At 27.7% G+C, this 25,231-nt stretch overlaps 1 protein-coding gene across 4 annotated transcripts in view; it reads left to right on the top strand.

Moving 5' to 3' along the window:
- gol (ring finger protein goliath) overlaps positions 1-21,234 on the top strand; it is a 342,552-nt gene extending 321,318 nt beyond the window's left edge. For 3 of the 4 annotated variants that reach the window (XM_075378321.1, XM_075378322.1, XM_075378323.1), the window contains 4 exons: positions 873-1,025; positions 13,880-13,993; positions 16,065-16,194; positions 18,183-21,234. In XM_075378321.1, the coding sequence (XP_075234436.1) occupies positions 873-1,025; positions 13,880-13,993; positions 16,065-16,194; positions 18,183-18,292 (507 nt within the window). In that variant the 3' untranslated portion in view covers positions 18,293-21,234. The remainder of the gene's footprint in view (positions 1-872; positions 1,026-13,879; positions 13,994-16,064; positions 16,195-18,182) is intronic. The other variant, XM_075378324.1, reaches the window with a different exon arrangement.
- Positions 21,235-25,231: the final 3,997 nt, after the last annotated feature.

The raw sequence follows: 25,231 nt of genomic DNA on the forward strand, positions 1-25,231 counted from the left end.
AAAGGCATTTTTATTAAGAAATGGCATTTTTATCGAGAAATGGTTTTCATGTCAAATTTTACATTAAAATCATATGATATGTTACATATTCACCTTACTATTTAAAAAAATAAATTTGATTCAATGTGGTAGATACAAGTTGTTGGGGAAAAATTTCAAACTTATCATACAGTAATATTTTTATAACTATGTAGATCCACATTTGTTTCTGTCCTCTAGTATACCTCAGTTTTTAAATATGAAGACGGTACCTTACTTAAATACGTATTTGTAGTTAATATTTATGTAGTTTAATATATGAATATGTAGTTAAAAAGTAATAATATTTGAGTTGAAAACTTTCCTGTATTTAAATCTATTAGAAATAGATTTGCTTTATCCTTAAATATGAGTAGGTTCTATTTGAATCATTTTTTTTTATTTATGTAAATCTGTAGCGTAAACAAATTTACTCACAGATAACTGAAAGAACAAAAAATTTCACATAATTATTACATGAGCTTTTCTTTCCTAACATCAGATATTATACATTAAATCTGGTGTGGCCTTTTAAATAAAAGATATTTTATTTCTACTCTTTTTTATGCTATATTAATTTTTCACTATATCAGTAGAGGTCTCTTATTTTCTTTGTTTTATCTTATATTATCTTCGCACTTATAGGACAATACTTAGTTTTCAACTTACATATTTTGGCAAGTTCAAAATTTTTAAAATTATTTTCATCCTTTATGGCATTTAAATGAATATTAGTACTTATATGGAGGTGAGAATATTACTCTAGATTTCTTTATACTTCCATACATATATAATATTCCATTATCTTTTAGGTATTCTTAAATTAAATATTAGATCGCGTTTGTTTTTTTCAGTTCAATCGTCCAGCTCTGAGATTGGTTTCGATGGTATCAGATTCTTTAAGACAAGTGGTTGTGGAACAATCACCAAGATTACAACCTACTGCTTATCTGTCATTGGCTGAAAACTATAATAACCATCTTCTTTCAATTGTGACCCACACTGAGGTATAGGTGACGGCCACATCAGATTTTATTAACATTTCTCATAATCTCAGATTAAAATAACATTAATTTTAGTTCTGTTGATTTATAATTTTTAATTTAAATACTAATATTTCTTCTTTTACATGTTGTATGTAAAAAAATTGTTTTTCTGTATATAGAACGTATGAATGTTGTTGAAAGTGTGTGAAAATGATCAACTTTTTCCTGTCTATTATAATTAACACATTGATGGTTCTTTCAAAAATTTGAAATATCTATTAGCTATGTATATTTTTATTTGTGTTGTAAATTATTTGTTTTTTTTTCATATTAATTTCGTGCGTAATAAAACCTCTCAGTCATAGAATCTTTGGCATTAATTTAAATGTCTATTAATGAAAACTAGTTACCAACAAAAGATAAAATATAAATTGTTTATTTTTTGTTTCACTAAATTATTATTTTTTTAATTCAAAGATTGATTAGGATCTTCCAGTCAGTGACTGGAAAAAGAGAGAGATGAGAGAGAAAGACCTCTTTATTTCTTCATATGTGCTTATATATTCTCCTTGATTTATATCAAGTATTTATTGTTTACCCTGTGTTTCTTTCTGTCTTATCTTCTACCATTTTTTTTAATATGTTTAAATAATTGTTACTAATATTGATCAATAATATTTTTCATTTCTTTTGATCTGATCTTTAAGGGTCACATTTACATAGCTCAGACTTTTCTTTCTTTTCCAAAAAATTTTTCATCCTTTCACTCATCTTTCTTTTCATCTCATCATTCCATTTACAATTTTATTTTTTCTTCTGTTATTTTGAAAAATAAATTCAGATTCATTTATCCCTTTTCTAAAAGTTTGTTTATTCAGAATTCTGCTTTTTCAAATTGAGTTTTTCAAATTGAATTGAGTATTTTCAAATTTTTTTCTGCTTCTCTAAATCAGTTTATTTTGTTTAACTTTAAAAAAATAAAATAAAAACCTCTTTAGTTAATCTGCACTCATTCCTTCTATATAGGTATTTGTAAAATTATAATCTTCTTTTCCTTATTGTATGTTGTTCTATTTTTCCAAAATCTTTATAAATTTCTTTGTTTTTTTTTTAACTTATAAGTAATATTTCCACATCTTTTACAACTGTTTTTCTTAAAATTCTTTTTTCTATTTTACCGATTTCTTTTACTGAAATTGTTCATAAATTACTGTTCCATATAGAAGTTATGTAAGTATTACTGTCTTTTAATGTCTCATTTTTGTTTTGTAAAGGGATTTCTTTTTGTGATATGTTCATTTATATCAGGTGATTCAAAAAGTACTTCACTAATTTAAAAGCTCATAAAAATAGTTTTTAAATTTGTATTTATTTAGATAACTTACAGATTCGGTTGAGGTCTCATTTCAAAGCAAAACATATCAAGTTTTTTCTCACATAGTTCATTAGTTTCAAATTCGAACACCAGTGCTATTACCAGTGTTGTTAAAAATGGATACATTTAGCGGTGCAGAATGTGGTCATTGTGTGTTTTGGTTTCTCGATTTGCAGTCAGCAACTGCACTCGACATGTGTCATGTGAGACTGGCATTTCACAAACGATTGTTTGGCACGTATTATGTTAATGATTGTACATGAAGCCATACAAACTAACCTTGGTTCAACACGTTACAGTTGATGACTAAGTTGTTCTGTTGTAATTTTGTATGGAAATAATGGATAGAATTGCAGACAACAATACATTTTTAGACAATGTAATTTTTAGTGACGAGTCAATGTTTCACATTAGCGGTGAGGTGAACACCCATAACTGTCAAATATGGGCTAGTGAAAACCCTTATGAAACTTTGCAGCATGTTCATGATAGCCCTAAGGTCAATGATTTTTGTGCCCTAAGCAAACAAAGCTGTATGGCCTAAAATATATCATTTATCTGGACACGCTTCAAAATTTTCTATTTCCTAAGTTACACAATGATGACCAAATAGGTTACCATTATATCAGCAAGATGGGCACTATCTCACTATCGCCTAGAAGTCTGAGATTTTCGTGATACTTGATTCCCAGGTCGGTGGATTGGTCATGAAAGTTCAATTGCATGGCCACCTCACTCCCTAGATTTGACCCTACTAGATTTTTTCTTGTGGGGTTTCATTAAACATCAGGTTCGTGAACTACCTGTGGGATGTATATGTCGCATTACAAATGGAAGTTATATTGAACCAAAATAAATGTTGGTTGGCAAACGTGATGTTTTTCTATGAAGTGAGACTTCAACCGAATCCGTAAGTTATCTCAGTAAATTTTTATATTCTTCTAAAGTTGTAAAGTCCTTTCTGACTCAACCGGTGTTTCAGAAAATGGTTCTTTCCTACTGTTTTAGAAACCATTCTAGAAATCATTCATTTAGAAATCATTCTAGTGGACCAAAAAATCTTTTCATCCTCCTTTGAACCCAGATTTCAAATGCTTCTGGTATTTTGTATTATTTTTAATGTTTAATGTCTTTAAAACATACCGAGCTATCTTTTACATTTACTATTAATAGATTTATTTTTAGTTTCTTTAGTTAAACTGTTGCATATCATAAGCATGTTAGAAGCATATTTTTAATATTAAATGTATTTTCTTTTAGCCATTTCTCCCTTTTAGATTAGCTAAATTTTCTTCCAAATGAAATAATTTTATTTCCTTAATAAATCGTTTCAGTAATGTCCTTTTCTGATTTTATTCATCAAGTAGTTTTGTATTATTTGTTCATATTATTACTATTATATCTTAAATTAATTTTATAAGTCTATCCTATAAGATATTACTAATTTTTAGCAAGGCTTTTTACAAATCTCTTCAATTATTACAAACATGTCGTTTATTTACTTTATCATCTTTAAACTCTCTCTGCTTCATTGTGGTCTCATCTTTTTTTTGTATTTGTCCATTGAAAATTATTGTCTTATGTTTTGTGATATTCATCTTTAATTGTAATGATTGAAATTCATTTCTTATAGAGATGAGTATATTGTATTTAATAAACCAGAAATTTCTGTTTTATCTGAGGTTAACATCATTTACAATTCTTTAGTTTTCTAAAATGACTAACAGTTACTAAAATGTATATTAATAATTAGTAATACTTGATTACCAACCATTGAGAAATGATTATTTTTATTGCAAACCTTATTTCCTAAACATTTCCATAGCAATACGACAATGTTGTCTATAACATATGTATGTGACTGCTGTCGTGTACAAACCAGCATATATAGTTTTGTTATCGTAGATCTGTATATTGGTTTCATAACACTTTCTCATAATCACAAATAAATCAAAAACATAAAATCTTTAATAATTAATTTAAATAGTAATTACTGATTATTACCAGCAATATACTAATGAAATGTACTCGAAATCTATTTAAAATTAATTAAATTAAACTTTAAGGTAAAGGTTACAAAAACTTTAAAGATAACTAACTCAGTGTTAAGTTTTTTTAGATATTGTCATTGGGAATGCTAAGTGTTGTGATGTAACTGGATATGGTGCTTTTGTTTGAACTGGATATTAATAAATCTTTTTTTGTTTACAATTTGTTTTAAGAGTACATCTAATTTTTCAAAATTCAATTCAGATATTAGCTGTACATAAAACAATTATAATACTCATGTTTGCAGTGGCAGTCTCTGAAAAATATTAACATAAAGAGAAAGCCAACACAAACACATATAAATTTTTATAACTTTTGCCTTACAGTAAAGTGATTTTACTTTCCTGTCTAGATAGTGCAATAGTTCTAGAAGGGCAAGTATTGTAAATGGGTCAATTTGGGCATATGCGGTTTCACCAGATCTTGACGTTTTGACACCTAAGGAGCCCCAAAAACCAAAAAATCTGATGGAAATTTTCCGTATGTTAATCTTCATATATATATATATATATATATATATATATATATATGTGTGTGTGTGTTTGTGTGTGTGTGTGTGTGTGTGTGTTTTCGGTGTAGTACTCTAAATCACCTTATATCTCCAGAAGTTCTCGACCAATTTTGACTAAACTTGGTCACTTTACTTCTATATATATAGTGCATTGATACCATTAAATTTTCCACTTAAAAGGAGATAAAGCTGTAGAGCAAGGTCACCTTCAGTGACTTGAGATTTCGCCTAATTAAGGTCTTATTTTTTTTAGGCACATTTGTTAATAATTAAAATAAATAATAATATTTGCAAAAAAAAATTTTTTGAAAAATAGCACTCCCACCTCAAAAAATGCTCTAAATTAGTGGCTAAGTGGTTATACTATGTCAATAGTACCCCCGTCACCACAAGAAGCTCTAGTGTAGCATTGATGTACTAAATTAAGTTGTGTGTGCATGCAGTTGTATTGATATTAAAGAAAGCAGGAGCAGATAAATGTGAAGAATACAGAACAATTAGCTTAACTAGCCACACATCAAAAATCTTAACTAGAATTCTGAACAGAAGAATTGAGAGGAAAGTGAAGAAGTGTTAGGAGAAGACCAGTTTGGTTTCAGAAAACGTATAGGTACAAGGGAAGCAATTTTAGGCCTCAGATTAATATTAGAAGGAAGATTAAATAAAAAAAACAAACATACATGGCATTTATAGACCTAGAAAAGGCATTCAATAATGTAGATTGGAATAAAATGTTCAGCATTTAAAAAAAAATTAAAGTTCAAATACAGAGATAGAAGAACGATTGCTAACATTTACAGGAACCAAACAGTAACAGTAATAATTGAAGAACATAAGAAAGAAGCCGTAATAAGAAACGGAGTCCGACAAAAGGATGTTCCCTATCCCCGTTACTTTTTAATCTTTACATAGAACTAGCAGTTAATGATGATGTTAAAAAACTATTTAGATCCGGAGTAACAGTACAAGGTGAAAAGATAAAGATGCTGTGATTTGCTGATATAGTAATTCTAGCTGAGAGTAAAAATGATTTAGAAGAAACAATGAACGGCATGGGTGAAGTCCTATGCAAGAAATACTGCATGAAAATAAACAAGAACAAAACAAAAGTAATGAAATGTAGTAGAAATAATGAAGATGGACCACTAAATATGAAAATAGGAGGAAAAAAGATTATGGAGGCAGAAGAATTTTGTTATTTGGGAAGTAGAAATACTAAAGATGGACGAAGCAGAAGTGACATAAACTGCCGAATAGCACAAGCGAAACGAGCTTTCAATAAAAAATATAATTTGTTTACATCAAAAATTAATTTAAATGTCAGGAAAAGATTTTTGAAAGTATATGTTTGGAGCGTCGCTTTATATGGAATTGAAACATGGACGATAGGAGTACCTGAGAAGAAAAGATTAGAAGCTTCTGAAATGTGGTGCTATAGGAGAATGTTAAAAATCAGGTGGGTGGATAAAGTGACAAATGAAGAGGTGTTGCGGCAGATCGATGAAGAAAAAAAACATTTTGAAAAATATAGCTAAAAGAAGAGACAGACTTATAGGCCTCATATTAACACATCCTGGAATAGTTGCTTTTTATTGAAGGGTCAGGTAGAAGGAAAAAATTGTGTAGGCAGGCAATGTTTGGAATATGTAGAACAAATTGTTTGGGATGTGGAATGTAGGGGATATACCGAAATGAAACGACTAGCACCAGATAGGGAATCTTGGAGAGCTGCATCAAACCAGTCAAATGACTGAAGACAAAAAAAAAGAAAAGCAGTTGTGTGTGGTGGAAAGTCTTACAACTGTGTTGTCGGTTTTTTTGAGGTAGTCAACTTCTTTAATTTTTTAAAACATGTAACTTATGTACATGTAAAAACGTTTTAATTAATTCATTGCTTTTGTAATTTTTTATGTAATTAAATGTGTAGGAAAAATATTAAGGTATATTATAGAATTGCATGTAACAACAAAATGCATAAATTATTTGTTGTTAGTTATTAATGAAAGATAGAATATTAATTTTACTAAAAAGATCCGTGATAATCTTTAATGATAAATATAATTATGGTATAATGAAGTATAAGCACATGTAATTTCATTACTGTAAACAGTTATAATGACATAATTTATTGTTTTGTTGATTAATGAATCATCTGCAATTTGTTCCAAGGTACGTGAATGGTAAATATGTTTACAAATATTGAAATAATTATAAATAGTGTGTGTAAACACCTGAATACAGACTCAAGAGGAAATAATAGAACACTATCTTTTGTGAATTTTAAATGAAAAAAATTTACTTTTTTGCAGAATTGTTTACCATTAATTTTCTTCTTAAAGATGTTGCTTTATGAATATTCAAATTTTTTAAAGAAGCATTGACTATTATGCTCATTATATATTAATAAATTCTATCAGCAAAATGGGAAACGGCATCCAATATTTTTTTTTTATGATTACGGTAAAAATTTCATTAAATTGATTTTTTAAATTTGGTTGTCAATTTTTTTTATATCACATCCTTCATTTTCCAAGATGAAACTTCTCAGAATTTTTCATATTATGGAATCATCATCAGTTTGTGAAAGATATAGTTTATTGTTTTTCTTAGGACCATAAAGATTATTTGTTTAAAAAATAAAAATAACATTTTAAAAAAATTAAAATTTCTGAGATAAATGTTTATTAAAAAAACTTTTTTTGTTCAAGTTATTATTATTTTCAAACCACATTTTTATTTTATAGAACTCTTAAAAGTGTATAGTAAAATTATAATGTGTGTAGTGTAAGTTCATATAAAGTAAGTGTGGTAGTAATGTCTCGGCCTTTCATGTGGGGGCCCGGGTTTGAATCTTGGTCAGGCATGTCATTTTCATATGCTAAAAAATTGTCATTCATTTTATCCTGTAAAGCAATACTTAACTGTGGTCCTGGAGGTTAAAAAAAGTGTGTAGTAAAGTTTTTTCTTTTTATATAGAAATCTAATTAATTTTGATTTGAATTAACAATTTTTTTTTCAATAAAATGGAACATGTAATTTTTAATATCACTAGTAGGTGAAAATATGTTAAACTGCAAATTCTTTTTAATTCTTCAAAGTAAAAAAAAATATATACACCATTCTTGTATTTTCTAGTCTAATCTTCTAACTGCTGTGGTCATTATGTGTAAATAAATTCTTTAAAGCAAGTAAGGAAATTATATTGTTAAACTTTGCTAACCTGTATGAACTAATTTACTAAGCACAGGTTTGATTGTTGGCATTTTATACGTACTTTATCTCTTTTTTCCAGGATGAATATTAAAAATTTATTAAACTATTATTTTGTAAGTATTAAGAATAAGTAGTTAGTTATATTATCAGAGCCAAAAAATTATTAGTAAAAGATTTTATGAACACTTCAAACTCCCAGACCTAACCTTCATTGTACAATATCAAAAGTTAAATTCGGAGAACATCTAAGCTGTCCCTTCAAAATTAAAACAGGATTAAGACAAGGAGACTAATTATCTCCCGTTTTTCAATCTGCTGGACAAAACACTACAGACCTTCAAAAAAAAAAGGGAAAAAGAATAAGAATAGGGACAAACAACAGCGGAAACTAAGTCAGATGTTTGGCTTAGTGGATGGATGATCTGGCAGCACAAACAGAGGAAAAAGCGATTCAACAAGTAGTAGATCTAAAACAGGTGACTGATTGAGCAGGTGTACACTTAACCTCTGAAAAATCAAAAATATACCTGGAATCAAAAAATACTCAAAAAAAAAAAATTAGTACTGATTATGGAAATCTTAATGTGGTGTCTAATTTCAAATATCTAGGAGAAAGAGTAAAATATAGCAGTATGGATAAAGAAGCAATATAAGAGAGAAGAAACAAATTGGATAGATTACATTTCATGACCAAAGATATCTACAATAAATAGAACCTCTCAAAAAGGGCGAAACTTAGACATTACGTCTCAGTGATGAGACCAGTGGTACTTCTTTTGGTTATCCTATTCAAATTTCTGTACCTTCCTTATTTCAACTGTTTTTTAAGATTTTTTCTTAAGTAAATTAAACACTCTTCAAGGTGTTGATAAATGTCCCAGAATTCTGGGAGATTATCAATGATACCAAACCTACAGAGATAAGAAAACCATATTTATTGTACATTAAAAACTCAATTTCCAACATTATCTCATACTCCATTACTGTTTGTTCAAAAACCCTGCTGTAAGCACTTCTGATGTAAATATTATAAGAGACTGGACAAATTTAAATAGATCACTAGATGCTGAAGCTCTCAAATATCAAGTGGATCTATATCACTTGCTACTTATCGTAAGATTAGATTGCATTCTTGGTGATCTGAAGGAATTACTAGGAATACCCTTTTCAAATTGAGTAAGCACGTATCTGATAGGTAAGATGTCTCTAACCAGGACTGGTCATGGCATGCCTTGTTGTACATGAAATGGGTAACTCAAGAGAACTCAGAACAGATGTCACTGCTCGAATTGATAGAGGGGTGTACAAATGCTACAATGGAAACAAAATTTTTTAATTTAATGTTTTAAATTAAATCTTTTAAAAAATAGCAGCAATATCCTGAATTTTTGTTACAATCTATCATTTGGATTAAAAATAAACTAACCGTAACTAACAGTAAGGATAAATTAACAGTTTAATTATTAATAATATTAGGTTTCATATTATTGGTGATATTTGTGGGATCAAGATGCACTTTTCATGTATTTTTTATTTGACAATTAAAGGTTTTTTTTTTTTTTTAACTAGAGAGTCTTTCATTAAGAGTATTCGATGTTAACTATATTTTGGTTTAAGAGACCATTACTTTCTCTCAGTCACTTAATGTTTAATTTTTTTATGTCTTTATTCATTTAATAAATGATTTTATGTCAACTCTTTCTATTGTAATTGGTATAAAGCTATGATTTATTCCACAAATTTCTGAACATTGGCCAAAGAAAATTCCTGGATTTTTTGTTATTAATCTAATTTGATTAAGACGGTTAATTTGATTAAATGTTTAACTAACGGTAAGGATAAATTTTGTGAAAATAGCCTTGAAAAAAATCAGCTGTATAATTTCAGAAGTTAAATTAATCATGCAATATGATGTAGGCTAAACCAGTGAGAACAGCAAATTGAAGATGTTATTTTCTGTTCATCTTTCATCTCAAATCTTCATTTTCACTCTTTTGAATACTCTTAAGAAAATATATTTATTAACCCATTTATGGAACACTGTACATGACACACTTAAACACTGAAAATAAAACATTTCTTTCCAGGAAGCTCTTTTGCCCCAGAAACAAATTAGCAGCATGTTGCTCTTCTAATGTACTCAATGAGCACAATAATAATTTTTTTAACTAAGCATGTATTCATTGATTTACTACCTAATAATTAACTAATTAGTAATTAACTGAGTATTTTTTAGCTACTTAATGATGCCTTTAAAAATTAATCATTACGATTTTCAGCAATCTCAAATCAATTTTTGACTTAACCTGATTTCTCCATGTTTAACAAAATGAAAACAGTTTAAAAAAAAAACTAGTTTGATTAGATAACTAATGTTAAATGCTTAATGATAACTTCTTTGGGTGAAGTTTCTCTGTTTGTTGTTGATATTTTTCTTTAATGTTTGATATTAATTATATAAAGAAAAAAAGAAATTCTAAAATTCTTCATTAGGTTATAGGACATGAAAATATTGTATTACTTTTCAAGAACATTAGGAATGAATATTTTTATAAATATAGAATGAAGTCATATTTCTTTGTCAAGAATACTAAAAGAAATTCAATCATAATCAAATAACATCAAAAAAGGATGAAATAACAAGTTCTGGTAATGAAATCAGATGATAACAAACATAAAATAATGTAACTTTAATTAGGCTTAAATATTATGTCATAGTGAGTTATAGAAAAAAAATTATGATTTGTTATTCTGGAATTACAATGGAATTGAATTTGTATAGAACAAATTGTGCCGATAATAAACACTCCTTCTTATTTATTTAGAAAAATTAAAATATAAAATAGATCTAAAACTAAAGAGAAAGATTCTCTTTTGAATAATATTATGAAAAAAATGCATGCATAATTATTTTAAATAATTTGTATTCTTTTCACATGTTTACAGAGTCGTTTTTAAAAAAGGACAGTTACTGTTTGTCTTGAAAAGAATTTTAAACATAAGATTGTAATGTGTTAATTTCTAAAAATATTCTATTTAGAATGTGCTGTTTTTTAATTAGTGGTTTTTTTTTAGACGTAATTTATTTTTAATATATAGGTTTTTTGACGATTTATTCAACCTAGAAAATAGTGTTCATTATTATTTTTTTTTTTTTGTTATATTTACAGTAAAGTAGAAATATAAATTTCTAAAACTGCAAAAAACTAATTAATTCTAACTGTATAAGTTAAAAGTATGTCAATGTATGTTTTTAAAATTTTTAAATTTGTGAAGTTTAAGTTGTAAATATTACACTAGAGTATATTTATGTATATTATCTTCCATCATGTAAAATAGTATTTTGATTACAATTCAGTTTAAGCTGAATATTTTTGGTGAAAAGTTTTATATTTTTACTACCCCAATTTTATTTTTTATTTTATTTAGGTTGCCCCACGTAACATTTCTCATAAGAGATCTTCCATCTTGTTGTTCATACCTGTTTTTTTTCTATAGTTTTCATTATTAATTGTTCCAAAAATATTATCTTTGTATGTACAAAAGTGTTGGGCATCCTCTCTCCTCCTCTTCAGTTCTACAGCTTCTGAGATCATCTTTTCTTCAACGTATGACTCACATGTACATACATGTTTAATCTATTGGGTTCTATACACCAATAATTTCTATTAAAAGTTCCATCTTCTCTCTAATTGTTTAATTTCTAAGTCTGTCATCTCTTGTTTTAATCTTGTTGTATCTATTGCTCTTAAAATACAATCATTTTCATTTATTTATTTTTTTTTATATCTGATGTGTCTGAGACAGAGCTTTCCAAAAGAATTTAAGTTTGATTTAATTGTTTGTAAAAAAATTATTTCTTGTGGAATTGTTTAGCTGTCTGGTTACCACTTTGACTTTTTTTTGATCTTGTGTTATATATTTTCTTCACAACTTTTTTTATTAGAAATTATAATTTTCGAGTATTTATCATTTTAGCAGCATTTAATTTCTCAGTGCTGCCCTCCATAATCAAATCCTTACATATTACGCTGATAACATGTTCCATTTTTTTCACTTCCCAGTCATCCCGTACATGTATTGAACTTTTAATTTTCTAACCATGTCATATGCATCATTGTTATCAATACCAAAAATCAACTTATCATTGGCAGAATATGGGATAACAACTCATCATCTCCTTTTATTCCTGTCTTTTTTTTGTTTAACCTCTGGGTCCACATTAGGTATTGCTTCGGAGAATGAAATTAATATTTTTAGCGTGTGTGAAAATGCCATGCCTGACTGGGATTCAAACCACGGATGGACACTCTGGATGACACTCATGCCACGGAGGTTGGCCTATTCCTATGTTACTACTATATTAACATCTCTATATTTTCTGCTCCTCACATAAGTTATCAGAACAATATAGTATGTACCTTGCGTTATTCATTCACTGATGAGGAGCTTTGATAACAATGACATTTCAAATTTTACATAATTATTATAGCTGTATAAAATTTTTCCATGTCTTAGATATAAACTTCCTTAATATTGTAACTTTTCATAGTGTCATACTTTTGACAGATGAACACTATTATAATTATATACAACTGGGATAAATAGTCATTTGCTGAACAAAAGGTGCTTTATATTACTCTTTACTCATATTCTTATTTTATATCTTCGGCTATTTGAAGACTTCCAAGAGACAGGAATGTGACAGATACAGCCAAAAGTGGTCGACTGAAAGTGCTAATACCAGAAAAGTTGATCGATGAGCAAGCTGCATATTCTGTTACTCCCAAGAAGTCTGGGCGATGCTTATCTAGCCAGTCTGTTTTTCACGAGTTTTTACCTGCTGAAACTAGAAAATGTGTAGATTTCTGTCAGTGGTTCATTTCATCTGTAACACCAGACGGGAAAGAATTTGATTGGTTTTGGTATGATGAGGCACTGTTCCACCTTGATGGATGCATGAATACACAGAATTCATACATTTGGTTACAAAAAACATTAGCTGCTCGAGTATCTTCTGAACGGATAAGGTGGATTTTCAGTGTGCAATTTCAGGAAGGTGAATCTTCACGACATTCTTTCTTGACACAGTAAACAGTGAATGCTAAATACATATGCAACAATTTGTGAACACTATCACTGCAGACCGGCTAGTGTACACATTGCTTTAGCAGAATGATGCAGCTCAACAACCAACAACACTTCTTGGATCAGTGTTTTCATGGACAAGTGATTTCGAAGGGGTTGTGGCCCCCTCATTCTCCTAATTTATCCCCTCCTGACTTTTTCTTGTGGGGATACTTTAAGGATGTCACTTACAGAACTCATCCTCACACCAATCCCAAATTGCAGAGCGAGTTGAATAATGTGTCGCTGTAATTCTACAACAAACATTACATGCGTTTAAGAGCATGCAACGTCATATTCAATTATGTGAATCGCATAATGGAGGCCACGCTTTCAACAACTATTGTAACTTACTCATTTTCCCATATGGTTGCATCACTTTTTTAACATGCTGTATATCAATTAATTTATCCAACCGTATTATTCTTGTGCTCCTCTTAAATTAATTATATGAATAAAATATTTAATGTAAATATTTTTTTCTGATATATTTATATGATAAAATATTTTTTCTATCTTTTTTTTGTGGCAGCCAATTTTTGTAATGATTTTAAAAGTTTAATTTTACTAATTTTTTTGTATTATATATTTTTTTTTTAGTTTACGGGAAGTCAAGAAAGTATACTTCATATGGATATTGAGGAGGCTGTTAGTGACACAGATAGTGTACATCACCCTAGTTTAAGTCCTGTACCACATGTACATAATATTCAGGTAATTTAATAAAATTTATTATTATAATGCTGTGTGGTTTAAATTAAAAAAAAAGCTGATAAAAAAAAATATATATAACCCAATACTAGAATGATCACACCTTCCTTTTTTCATGTTTAGCCTCCAGAAATTACCGTCAGGTATTACTTCAGAGGTTGAATGAGAATGATATGTACGAGTGTAAGTGAAGTATAGTCTTGTAAAGTCTCAGGTCGACCATTTTTGAGATGTGTGTTAATTGAAACCTAACCACCAAAGAACACCAGTATCTACGATCTAGTATTCAAATCCGTATAAAAGTAACTGCCTTTACTAGGACTTGAATGCTGGAACTCTCAATTTCCAAATCAGCTGATTTGAGAATTAGCACACCAGACAAACACTCATCCTCATAAATAAAGAACACCAAATACCATTTCGACTGCAGAATTAATTTTAGTAAATCATTTCACGGAAAGAGGACATAATAAGCACTGTCAAATGCCTATAGTTATATTAGTTATATATATATATATATATAACTAACTTTCTAAATAAATATACTTCCAAAAGGTATTATCAGGATTATTGTTCAGTTACTTTATTTTCAAGCAAACAGAACGTTTTACATACCACAGAAAGTTTGTTATTTTTTTTCATACTTTATTTAGAATTGTCAATTCAAGTCAGATCTCTTTGTCTTAAATTGGTTTTAACTCTATCAATATATGGTCAAATTAGTATATTTTATTTGTGTTGTATTTCTTTATTTATTTTTTTTTCAAGGTTTAAAAGTATTTATGTATATTGAAATTTTATATCATACAAATATATTAAATGCTTAGTTTCTGTGTTATTTATGTGGTTTTATTGAAAATTTTACTACTGAGGTAACCCTAGAGGAAATAATCACCTATTGACGGGGTCGGTTTCTGAGAAGTTCATCAAATACTTCTGCAATAAGAGATGATACATTTTTTTAAATGTTTCCCTCTTTTTGCTTGCTTTTTTGGTTTTTTGCTTTTTATGATTTTATTTTTGCTAATATTAATTCCTTATTATCCTTCATTCTATTTCATTATCTTCATTTTAGTGTTATTTATGTTTATATTTAATTTCTCTTTGAGCAATGAATAAATCCAGCCTTCCATTTTTTTCCATTCTATCAAAAATAATGTCATCAACAGAATTTGACACCTTTATTTTAATTTCGTGAATTTATGGTTAATCTTCTGTAATTTTTTTTCTTTTACTATTACTTCTGTGTAGAAGTTGAAGGGCAACAAGGATCCTGTAACTGTATCCTTGTTTTACTTCTTAATCCCTTCAAAATTAAAAATTTACATTTTCCTCCTTTGTACTTTTATTGGATTTACCATTTGTTATTTTTATTTTTACTGTAATTATATTTACTGTCTTATGTAATTTGAAGATCATAATTTAAATACAAACAACTATTAACAAATTTTAGCAATTAGCTGTTATTGATTATTGTTTTTTTTTTTTTATAATTTTGTTGTTTTTTGATTTTAGTTTTTGCTTTTATTATTTAAAATTATTTAAGGAAGTACATTTCCATATATTTAGAGCCGAGTTGTAAATATACACCGAGGTTATTAATTTAATATATAAACCAAGGTTATTATTGACGTTCGTTTTTTTTTCAAAACAAAATGTTGTTACATTTATCAATTAACAAAAATAAAATAAAACATGTTTTAAATTTGAATTTCTTTTTTATCTAGCTCAGAAATCAATCAATAATAAGAAAATTCTGATCTGTTATACAATATAAGTCATTCTGGTAACACTGCTGGATTCATCAGGTTCAAAACCAATTAAGGATTTATTAATTAGGTTTCAGCAATGTTATTATCAGTAAATGGAATTGTTTCAGAATGGTGGGGCTGAAATTAAATGCTACTTCAGCATTATAATCTAAAAAAGAAGAAAAAGATTAACAGTATCTCTCTTTTTTATTAATTGAATTTTTATTTAAAATATTGTATAGATTATTAGTAGTGTGCAATATTTATTTAATTAAGTTTTATTTTATTTATATCGCTCTTAATTATTATTTTATTTGTTAAAGTCTGGCATTGGATTGACTCGAAGTTTAACACCAGATTTTCTCAGTCGTTCCAGTCGGGCATCCACTCCAGATGAATATTCTCCAGCGTTACCACCCTCACTATCACATCCTTCACACGAAGCAAACCAAGGTCAATATTAATCACTAAATATTATTTATTATTATGCTAAAATTTATATAGTTCATGGATTAAATCATTCATTAATTCCCCTCAGAAGCCTTTGAAGCTTATACAAGAGCATTGGATATGGAAATTTGTAGCGTATGAAAAATGCCGTGCCTGAACAAGATTCAAATCTGGGTCCCCAGACCTCGAATCAAAGTCCAAGACTGTACTATTCTGCTACAGAGATCAGCTAATTTAGATATCATTGTATTTTTAAATAAAGCCAAGTAAAAAATTATTTTAAAAACCAAACAAGTATTTAAGGAAATATAGTAAGGGATAAACATGTATTTCCAAATTTTCAGAAATAGGAGAAGAAAGCTAGTTTTTTTTTTGGCTTGATGATAGCGCCACAGAAGCTTGAAAAGCTTATGCATGGGATGTGGAATTGGAATTTTGTAACATGAAAAATGCCATGCCTGATTGGGATTCGAACCTGGGACTTCTGGATGAAAAGTCAAGACACCACCACTCCATCACGGAGATTGGGTTAGATTAGTAATTAGAAATTCTACAACAGTTAAAAGTTTAAAATGAGACTAAAAAAATATTAATACACAATAAATTAGACTATAGATAAAGATATTAATTACTAATAAATTCCAACTAATTTCAAACTGAAAATAAATTCTGAGGTATGTACTTACAATTAGTTGTAAGATTACAAAAAAGTCAACCAATAAAATATGTTATCTATTATTTTTTTTTTTTATTTTATTTTTTTTTAATGAATTAATTCCTCACAGAAGCTTTGGAATTTTGTACAAGGGAATTTGAAAATGGAATTTTGCAGCATATGAAAATGCTATGCCTGACCAATATTTGAACCTACAACCTCAGAAAGGCTGAGATGCTACCACTCTGTAATAGAGATCGGCAGTTTGTATCCTATATGTAAAATTTTCGGTACTTACGTATTAACGCCACTGCAGCTACAGCTTTATTTAAAAACAAAGTAGTCAATGGGATTTCGGTGGAAAATGGGCCGATATAGAGTTTAACATAGATTCAAAACAGTCTCTTTATTTATTCTATAAATATAATTTAACCAAACTAACCTACGTTCGCTTCGCTCACTAACCTTGACTAATTAACACCGTAATTTTTTGAGTATTTATTTAATAAATTCAGTAATTATTGCAATTATTTATTATTTAAATAATCAAAACACTCCTTGTAATTAGTCAAGGTTAGCAAGCGAAGCGAGCGTAGATTAAGTTTGGTTAAATTATATTTATAAAATAAATAATTATAAATAACCATTTTTTTAAATTAATAAAGAGACTCAATAAAAAAGATACTCAATTTTAAATAAAGCTGTAGCTGCGGTGGCGTTAATACATAAGTACCAAATTTTCATTTTGTAATTATCTTTGTGTGGTTTGTTTCTATGAGGTGATTTACAAAATTTGGTTCTCTGGTTATTATTGTACTTTAATATGTCCCTGTAAACACAAACGTCGAGGCGGCTGGAACATTTATCCTATCACCACATCTCCACCATCAAAATGTCTCAGCACGAGCCATTAATATTTATGTGTCAAACATGAAGCAAAAAATTCCAATTTATATTAGATTGGTTCTCATAGAATATATTATTTGATTGCATATTTTAAACTTTTTAATGTTTTTCAAGACAGATAATTTTAACAACAAAGCTACCTGATATTTAACTGAAATAAAAACTAGTAATTAATTCTGAAAGGTCTCTATAAAAATAAAAAGTTTTTTTAATAAGAAAATTTGAGTCGTTAAATATTTAATAATTTAAAAATATTATCACTTTTTCGTAGTATTATTACTTTTAACAGCATTTTTATATTTTAAATGAAAAATAAAATAAATTAAGAACTTTTAATTATTGTTATCTTTTAAATTTTTTTTTTTGTATTTCTATATACTCGTATATTTAAAGTAATACTTGTAATATATTTAATTTTTTTTTTTTACAGGCAACATCAATTCATTAAGTCCAAACCACTTCATATCTGCTAAGAATAATTCACAGATGAGACGATCTGTTTCGCTTGATAATTGTGATTTACCTTCAACTAGCCAGTGATGATATCATTAACATATTATAATTATATCATATAAAATTATAACTAATAAAATGATTATAATTTAATTGAAAGTAGTTATATCGGAGTAGCTGATGGTAATAATTAGATTATAATTAACATCGATTATTTTATGCTATTATCTGTGTGATGATTATTCGCTACCAAGTTTATATACTGAATTATTATGCTATTAATATTATATTATTGACTATAAAGATAAACTATAACAAATTTTTAATTATTATTTCAAATAATGTAATATAAAATTTAAATATTTTTTAGTCATTAAAATTGTGATATTTAAGTTTTCTTTTTTTTAATTCTAATCATGTATGTTTTTTATTATGTATTTACATTGATTTTTTAAGTTTTTTTTAAATTTAGTTTTTCTATTATTAATTTTTTTGTTAGTTTGTAGTTAATTATTTTGTAAATATGTGTGATGATACAATAATAATATTATGCATTTATTTAATTAATATTAGTTTGATCTTTTTCAAATAAATATGTGTTTTGTTGTTGACTATTCTCCAAGATTACTGAATTTTTTATATTGCTGTAACATATTGATTTTCTTTTATTGGCTGAATATTAAAGAATTTAAGGGGATGTTTGACCTATATAATTAACTATTTCAGCTTGTATGCTGATGTGATTTGCTTTTTATTTTGAAAAATTTTTACTTTTATGAACAGTTAAGTAGTGTTTGCCAAACGTTTAAAAATCGTATGATCTATCAAATGATTGTAGTTCTCCTCTATATGTACACGTACATACATATATGCGCATGTATTAATTTATTTGTTATGTATATCTTTTACAATATAATATATGCACCAAAGTAAGCTGAATTGAATGTTTTTATCAAATATAATCAGTGTTTTTATGTAGAATGCTCAAATATTTTGAAAATTTAGGATACAGAACAGCTAGGTGATTTAGAATAAATAATTTGTATACTGATCGATTGTGTAATTTATGACAGGTATTGTTATCTAAATAATGCGTTTTTTTGTAGTAAAATACATTTATGCCGTGCATATGGTAAGTAAATGCCACATCCACTATTGTTTATTAAAACTGATACCAATGTAAAGCAGCATAAATAAAATGTAATACAATAGCATAAGTAAAAAAAAATTACACTATAAAAAAAGAAATTTTGATCAGGACAAAATTTTTTTAACAAAAAATGTATTGTAACAAATATTGTCAACATATTTGTAATAATTAACATGGAACCAATTGAATGCTGCAGAGTACTGTTTGGGAATCCTCTTAAAATTATTTAGTTTTATTCTCACATTACCATATGTTGATTTATTATTACTAGTTATGTCAACATGTAATCTTTCTTTTCTTTTATAGATAATTTTACAGATATTTTATTTTGCTATTAATGAAGTAGGCAATCTACCTCTGTAGTTAGTTTAGATGGCGCCACGGAAACACTATATGGAAGTAAGAAAATAAATACAAAAAATAATGAATAAATGGAGTAATTTAAGAATAAATTAACCTTGCTCATGTTATAATTGTAAATATAAATTTCCATTAACCAAACTTAACCTAAGCTCGCTTCGCTCGCTAATGTTGTCTCGTGAGCGAAGTTAAGTTTGGTTAGATTATATTTATAATTTCAGTGTTAATTAAATAAAAATAATTCCATTTATTCTTAAATTGGTCCATTATTCATTCTTTTTTGTATTTATTTTCTTATTTCAATATAGTGTTTCAGTGATGCCATTTTTTTTTTTTTTTTTTTTTTAACCTCTGGGACCATTGTTAGGTATTGCTAAAGAGGATGAGATGAATGATTTGTAGCGTGTATGAAAATGCCATGCCTGAGCAAGATTTGAACCTGGGACCTCCAGATGAAAGGCCGAGATGCTACCACTCACGCCACAGAGGCCTGCAGTGGTGCCATCTAAGAAATAACTAACTACACAGGTAGATCGCCTATTACATTAATACCTTTATTTTTAAATAATTTTATAAATGAGATTGATTTGTCTCAGATTTATCATTAAATGATTATTAGAGCAATAAAGTCTTAAAATTAGACTATTTAATTGGCATCAGTTGATAAAAATATCTATAAATATAAATGGTCATTATTATTAGTTAATCACTGTACATCTATGTAACTTAACAATATATAAAGTCATTGAATGTTCTTTGTCAATTACTTTTATGAATATGTGAATCATTTTCTAAAATATTGTATGTAGATTAAGTTAGATAAACAAAAAGACACAGTTTTTATCTATATATAAATAAAATTATTCTGACACAATGAGTAAATAATGGGCAGATAAATCTAAAAACGTTTTTATTAATTTTATTTCAAAATAATATTCAATTTAAGTAACATATAAGTATAAAATTAGTTTTATTTTATAACAAAGTTTGCGGGATAAATTTTATTTACCAGAATTTGATGTTCAAAACAAATAAAAAAATGTTAACCCTAGAATTGAAAGCAATTGATTTTTTTTATTTTAGTTTTGTTTCTCTACTGATGCTAACTGCAAAAAAAAAAACAGTTACATAGTTCTTACAATAATCAATACTTTATCCTTCAGATTCCCATGCCTCATTTTCAACCTTATCATTTTGTAAGTTGTTACAAAGTGAAATCACCTAACTATTCATGTGCTAAACATTTGAATTGCAATTACAATACATTTATTTTATTGTTATTTTTATTTATTTATTATAAATCATATAAATTTGTGAAAACAAGTAGCTGTTGTTTCTATTTTTTGTTTTGTATTATTTTGAGCAAATTTTAATCATATTGGGGAAAAAATTAAAAAATGTTATTTTCATGCAAAAAAAAAACAATAAACAATTTTAAATTATTAATAAATTAGTTCTATTATTGATTTAATTATTTCCAGTAATTTTTTAAACATTACTTCATAAAATTCTATTTCAGTTTAACAATAAAATTCATATAATAAATACCATTTAATAAATGCTGTTTTTCAACAATTAAGTAATTTTAAATTTACTTGATAGTAGAATAATTAAAAAAAATAATAATTGTACTTATAATTGCTTTAATCTACTGGTAAAAAATATTTTTAGAATCCATTATCATTGTTATTAAGTTTTATTATTTTTCAAAACTTTGTAATATATTAATTTATATAATTATTGTCATTACTAGCTAAAAAAAAATAAAAGTAAACTAATTATCGTGACATTTTTCATGTAGAAAAAAATTAATTTCTTGTCAAAAACAAAAAATAAAGGAATTGTAATTCATTTTTAACCTTATTGCTGGAATGAATAAATATTTAATGTTTTAATCCTTCATAAAACTAAAATTATTAATTAAAAAAGTACCTGTTATTAAAATTACTGATAGTTTTATCAAAAACGATTCCATTCTTTTTCTCTGATGTTAAATAATGTTACTTTCATAATGTTATATACATTATTATGCAAAACATGAAAGCAAAGCAAAAATCTGTGTAAAGTTAAAGAAATATTTTGACAAACTTATCCAATTTTATTCTAAAAAAAAAAAAAAGAAATGTATGTACTAGATTTGTATTATTTATGAATAGTAAATCAGAAATACAATAAGTAGATTCAGTCATTGTTTTGTAAATTAAAACAATTTCACCAGCTAATAATTCACAAACGAAAAATATATAAACTATAATATTCTCTTTTGATAGGAGAATTTAGTATTTGATCTTACACTGTTGGTTGTATATAAATGTGTGGCGAGTTCTTAAATAGTTGTTAATATTAAAAATCATATAACAGCTCTAGGAACAGATTAGTTTTTGACATTTACCAGTGTGATTCCTGCGGTTATCTGTTAAGATAATAATAGCAATTCTTATGTAGAGAGTGCGTAGTTAACAGTCGATGAGGCTTGATGTTCAAGCTCTTCTTTAATGTTGTATATATATTTTAATATATTAATACAATATGTATGAAAAAGAATGACCCTATTTCAAACAGATATATTTTGTAAGAAAAATATTTTATGTGATATATATGTAAGACAAATTACATTCTATTCAAAAACGTTTAAAATTTCACTAATCAAGTTATAAATGTTCTATATGCCCTCCAACTGCTACATAACAAACAGATAACAACAAGATGATTGCTGAATTCTTCCACAATGAGTTGCAGACAGTCTCTTTTGTTACAGAAGTTATTGCAGCTTTGATCCTGATTTTTAGCTCATCCAAATCAGCAGGTAAAGATGGAACATAAACACTTTGTTACATATCCCAATAAGAAAAAATTATACAATGTAATCAATGGGGATGTTGAAAGCTAAAAGTGTAGTGCCAAGTCTTGGGCTCCTGTACACGCTACCCAGCATCAAGGCATGTTTCATATGTTTAATTTGGAAACAGACGAGCTTAGTTGTGCTGATGTCGCTAAGCCCCATCTTTTTGAAAAATGAATTCTTCAGTGTCTTCATTTAAAAGCCAGTCTTGTAGCATTTCAAGATAATACCAATTGTAGTACATTGTATTTCAAGATAACAATGTAACTTTATAAAACTTTCCCTGTTTCCTTTAAAAAAAGAAAAGGCTATACATTTTTGAAAACAAAACCCTATATAAACCATTAACTTTTGGTGAATCTTTCTCCTCTGTACAATTTCATGCAGATTCTCAAGTTCCCATATGCGAACATTGTGAAATGAAACTTTATTACTTAACCCTGGTTTGGTCAACCTTATTTTATCCCCGTGAACGGTCAACTGTATAGGAGAAATCTAATACTTCATAAAATGTTATTTGCCTTAAAATGTCACTTTTAGTTGGCAAATGGCCTAATTATTAGTTTTTCTTTGTTTGAAAGTTGTTTCATTACAGTTTACTTAATTTTATATTTTTAATAATAAAAATAAAAATGGTTTTTTGTGTTTTTTATATTTAATTTTTTATGATTATGTATTTTAATTACCAAAGCTACCCTTTTATACTTTCTACGCTCATTTCAAATTTCTACATTTCTCATAAAATCTAATGGCTCTTATTAGCTGGTGAAATCTTCTTTCAGACATCACAGCTCTAAAATACTCGGGTTCACCATAATTTTTTCAAACTTTGGCAGTGTTCAAATGGTTGGCTTTCTTTACACCTAACATGTACAGGACTCCAAAAAATGCTAAGATTTCCTTGAAACTTGTAGGTTGGTAATCTAAGATTCCACAAGAATAGTTAGCTCTCATTTCTGTGAGTTGCTCATTTGTAAATTGGACAATCTTTCCTTTAGTTTGGTCAGAAAAAAATATTTTCCAATAATCAAAAATCTGCGTACAATCTTTGGCAGGAGGTTTTACTTATGGGAGTTTTGTGACAATATTTTGTTTTGATATTTTTTAGCAGAAACTGATTTATAGAGTTGCCATTCAGTAATTCCATCCTTTCCGATATACTGCAGTTCACATTGAACTGGTCTTTTTTATACAAACAGCAGTCCCTATTGCTGAAGAAAAACAAATGCTCACTGTGTTATTATTTTCTTGTTCATCCTCACTGTTTGATTATTCTGTATCCGAGTTACGAATGTTTAGGTAAAGAATCATTTTCACTATCAGTTTCATTTTCAAGTAGTGCAGCATTTTCTGATTCCATAATCAGGTTTTCTTGCTGTAATAAATTTTATTCACTTCACTGATACAAGCAGTTATACAAAACACAAATAACGAATCAATGCTAAATAAATTATACAAAATAAATAATTGAAAAAAAAACTCAAAAAATACAAACACAATCAATCAAATATGTAGAACAACTCTAACAGTAGGAGGAACTTGATCGGTCAACTGTGTATATTGCTAGTAACTACACTAAGATGGTGGGGTTTGAGGCTTGTCAGACGCGAAATAAAAGAGTTTTCGTTAGAGTAACTTTTTCGTTAGGCTAAATCTAACAGATTGACTGATTGCGGATTAAATGAAATGTTGCTTCATCACTAAAAATTAACCACAGTAAAAGAACTTATCAGCTTATCGTCTTTTAGAACTAAGAGCATATCATAGAAATCTTAATGTTTTCTTTTATCATTTACATGAAGATCGTGTACTGGTTGTAACCGATACGTTCTGAAATGCAAGTGTCATCTTAACACATGCCAGTCATATGGATTGCAAGTACTCAGCTAGCACAACTAATGAACTTTTTCAGCTTTCGCTGAAAAGCCTCTTGATTCATTGTACATTTCTTCTGAAATGATCTCTGTGGACTCTTCCGTTTACATAAACGCCCCAATTCCTCATATTGTTTGTCAACAAAGAATGTCTTTAGCCGATGTGGATCAATCCTGAAATGCACTCTGAACTGTTATTATGACTTTATCTTGCTAAATTGTTAAACATAAAATGTTTTCTGTTGTGTAGACTCAGTGTTGTTCATAACTAATTTTATTTATTTATCATATGGCACGTGCACATGATTTCACTATATATAATAAGACAGACAAAAAAAAAAAATAGAGAATTTTAAAAACCATACAAATCATAAAAAGAGAAATAAAGAATTATTATTGTCCAGGTTAAACAATTAGTAAATACTAAAATTATAAACACACATTCAGTTTTAAAACATATTTAATTGCAACGTCTATTGCATTCTGCAAGGCTGTTTGAGGGCAAGAGGTTTCGCCCTTACACAGGAAAGTTTCCAGCATTGGTGAGGTTAGGTCTCCAAGTTTTGTTCACATACAGTAAATTTACATATTGAAAAATATATCTATTATTAAATACACACTAAAATCTACCGCTTATATATAATAAATACACAACTCAATGTACAAATAGTAATATAAACTAAGTATTAATTTCTCAAGCATTATACCGTTTATATGTTAAATAAATAAATGAACAACTAATGTAATCCACCTTACCAGCACAGTAATATGCACTCTCGATCTTTCAGCTTAAAATTAGT

The sequence above is a fragment of the Lycorma delicatula genome, chromosome 11, assembly GCF_047948215.1.
Source record: "Lycorma delicatula isolate Av1 chromosome 11, ASM4794821v1, whole genome shotgun sequence".
NCBI lineage: Eukaryota > Metazoa > Arthropoda > Insecta > Hemiptera > Fulgoridae > Lycorma > Lycorma delicatula.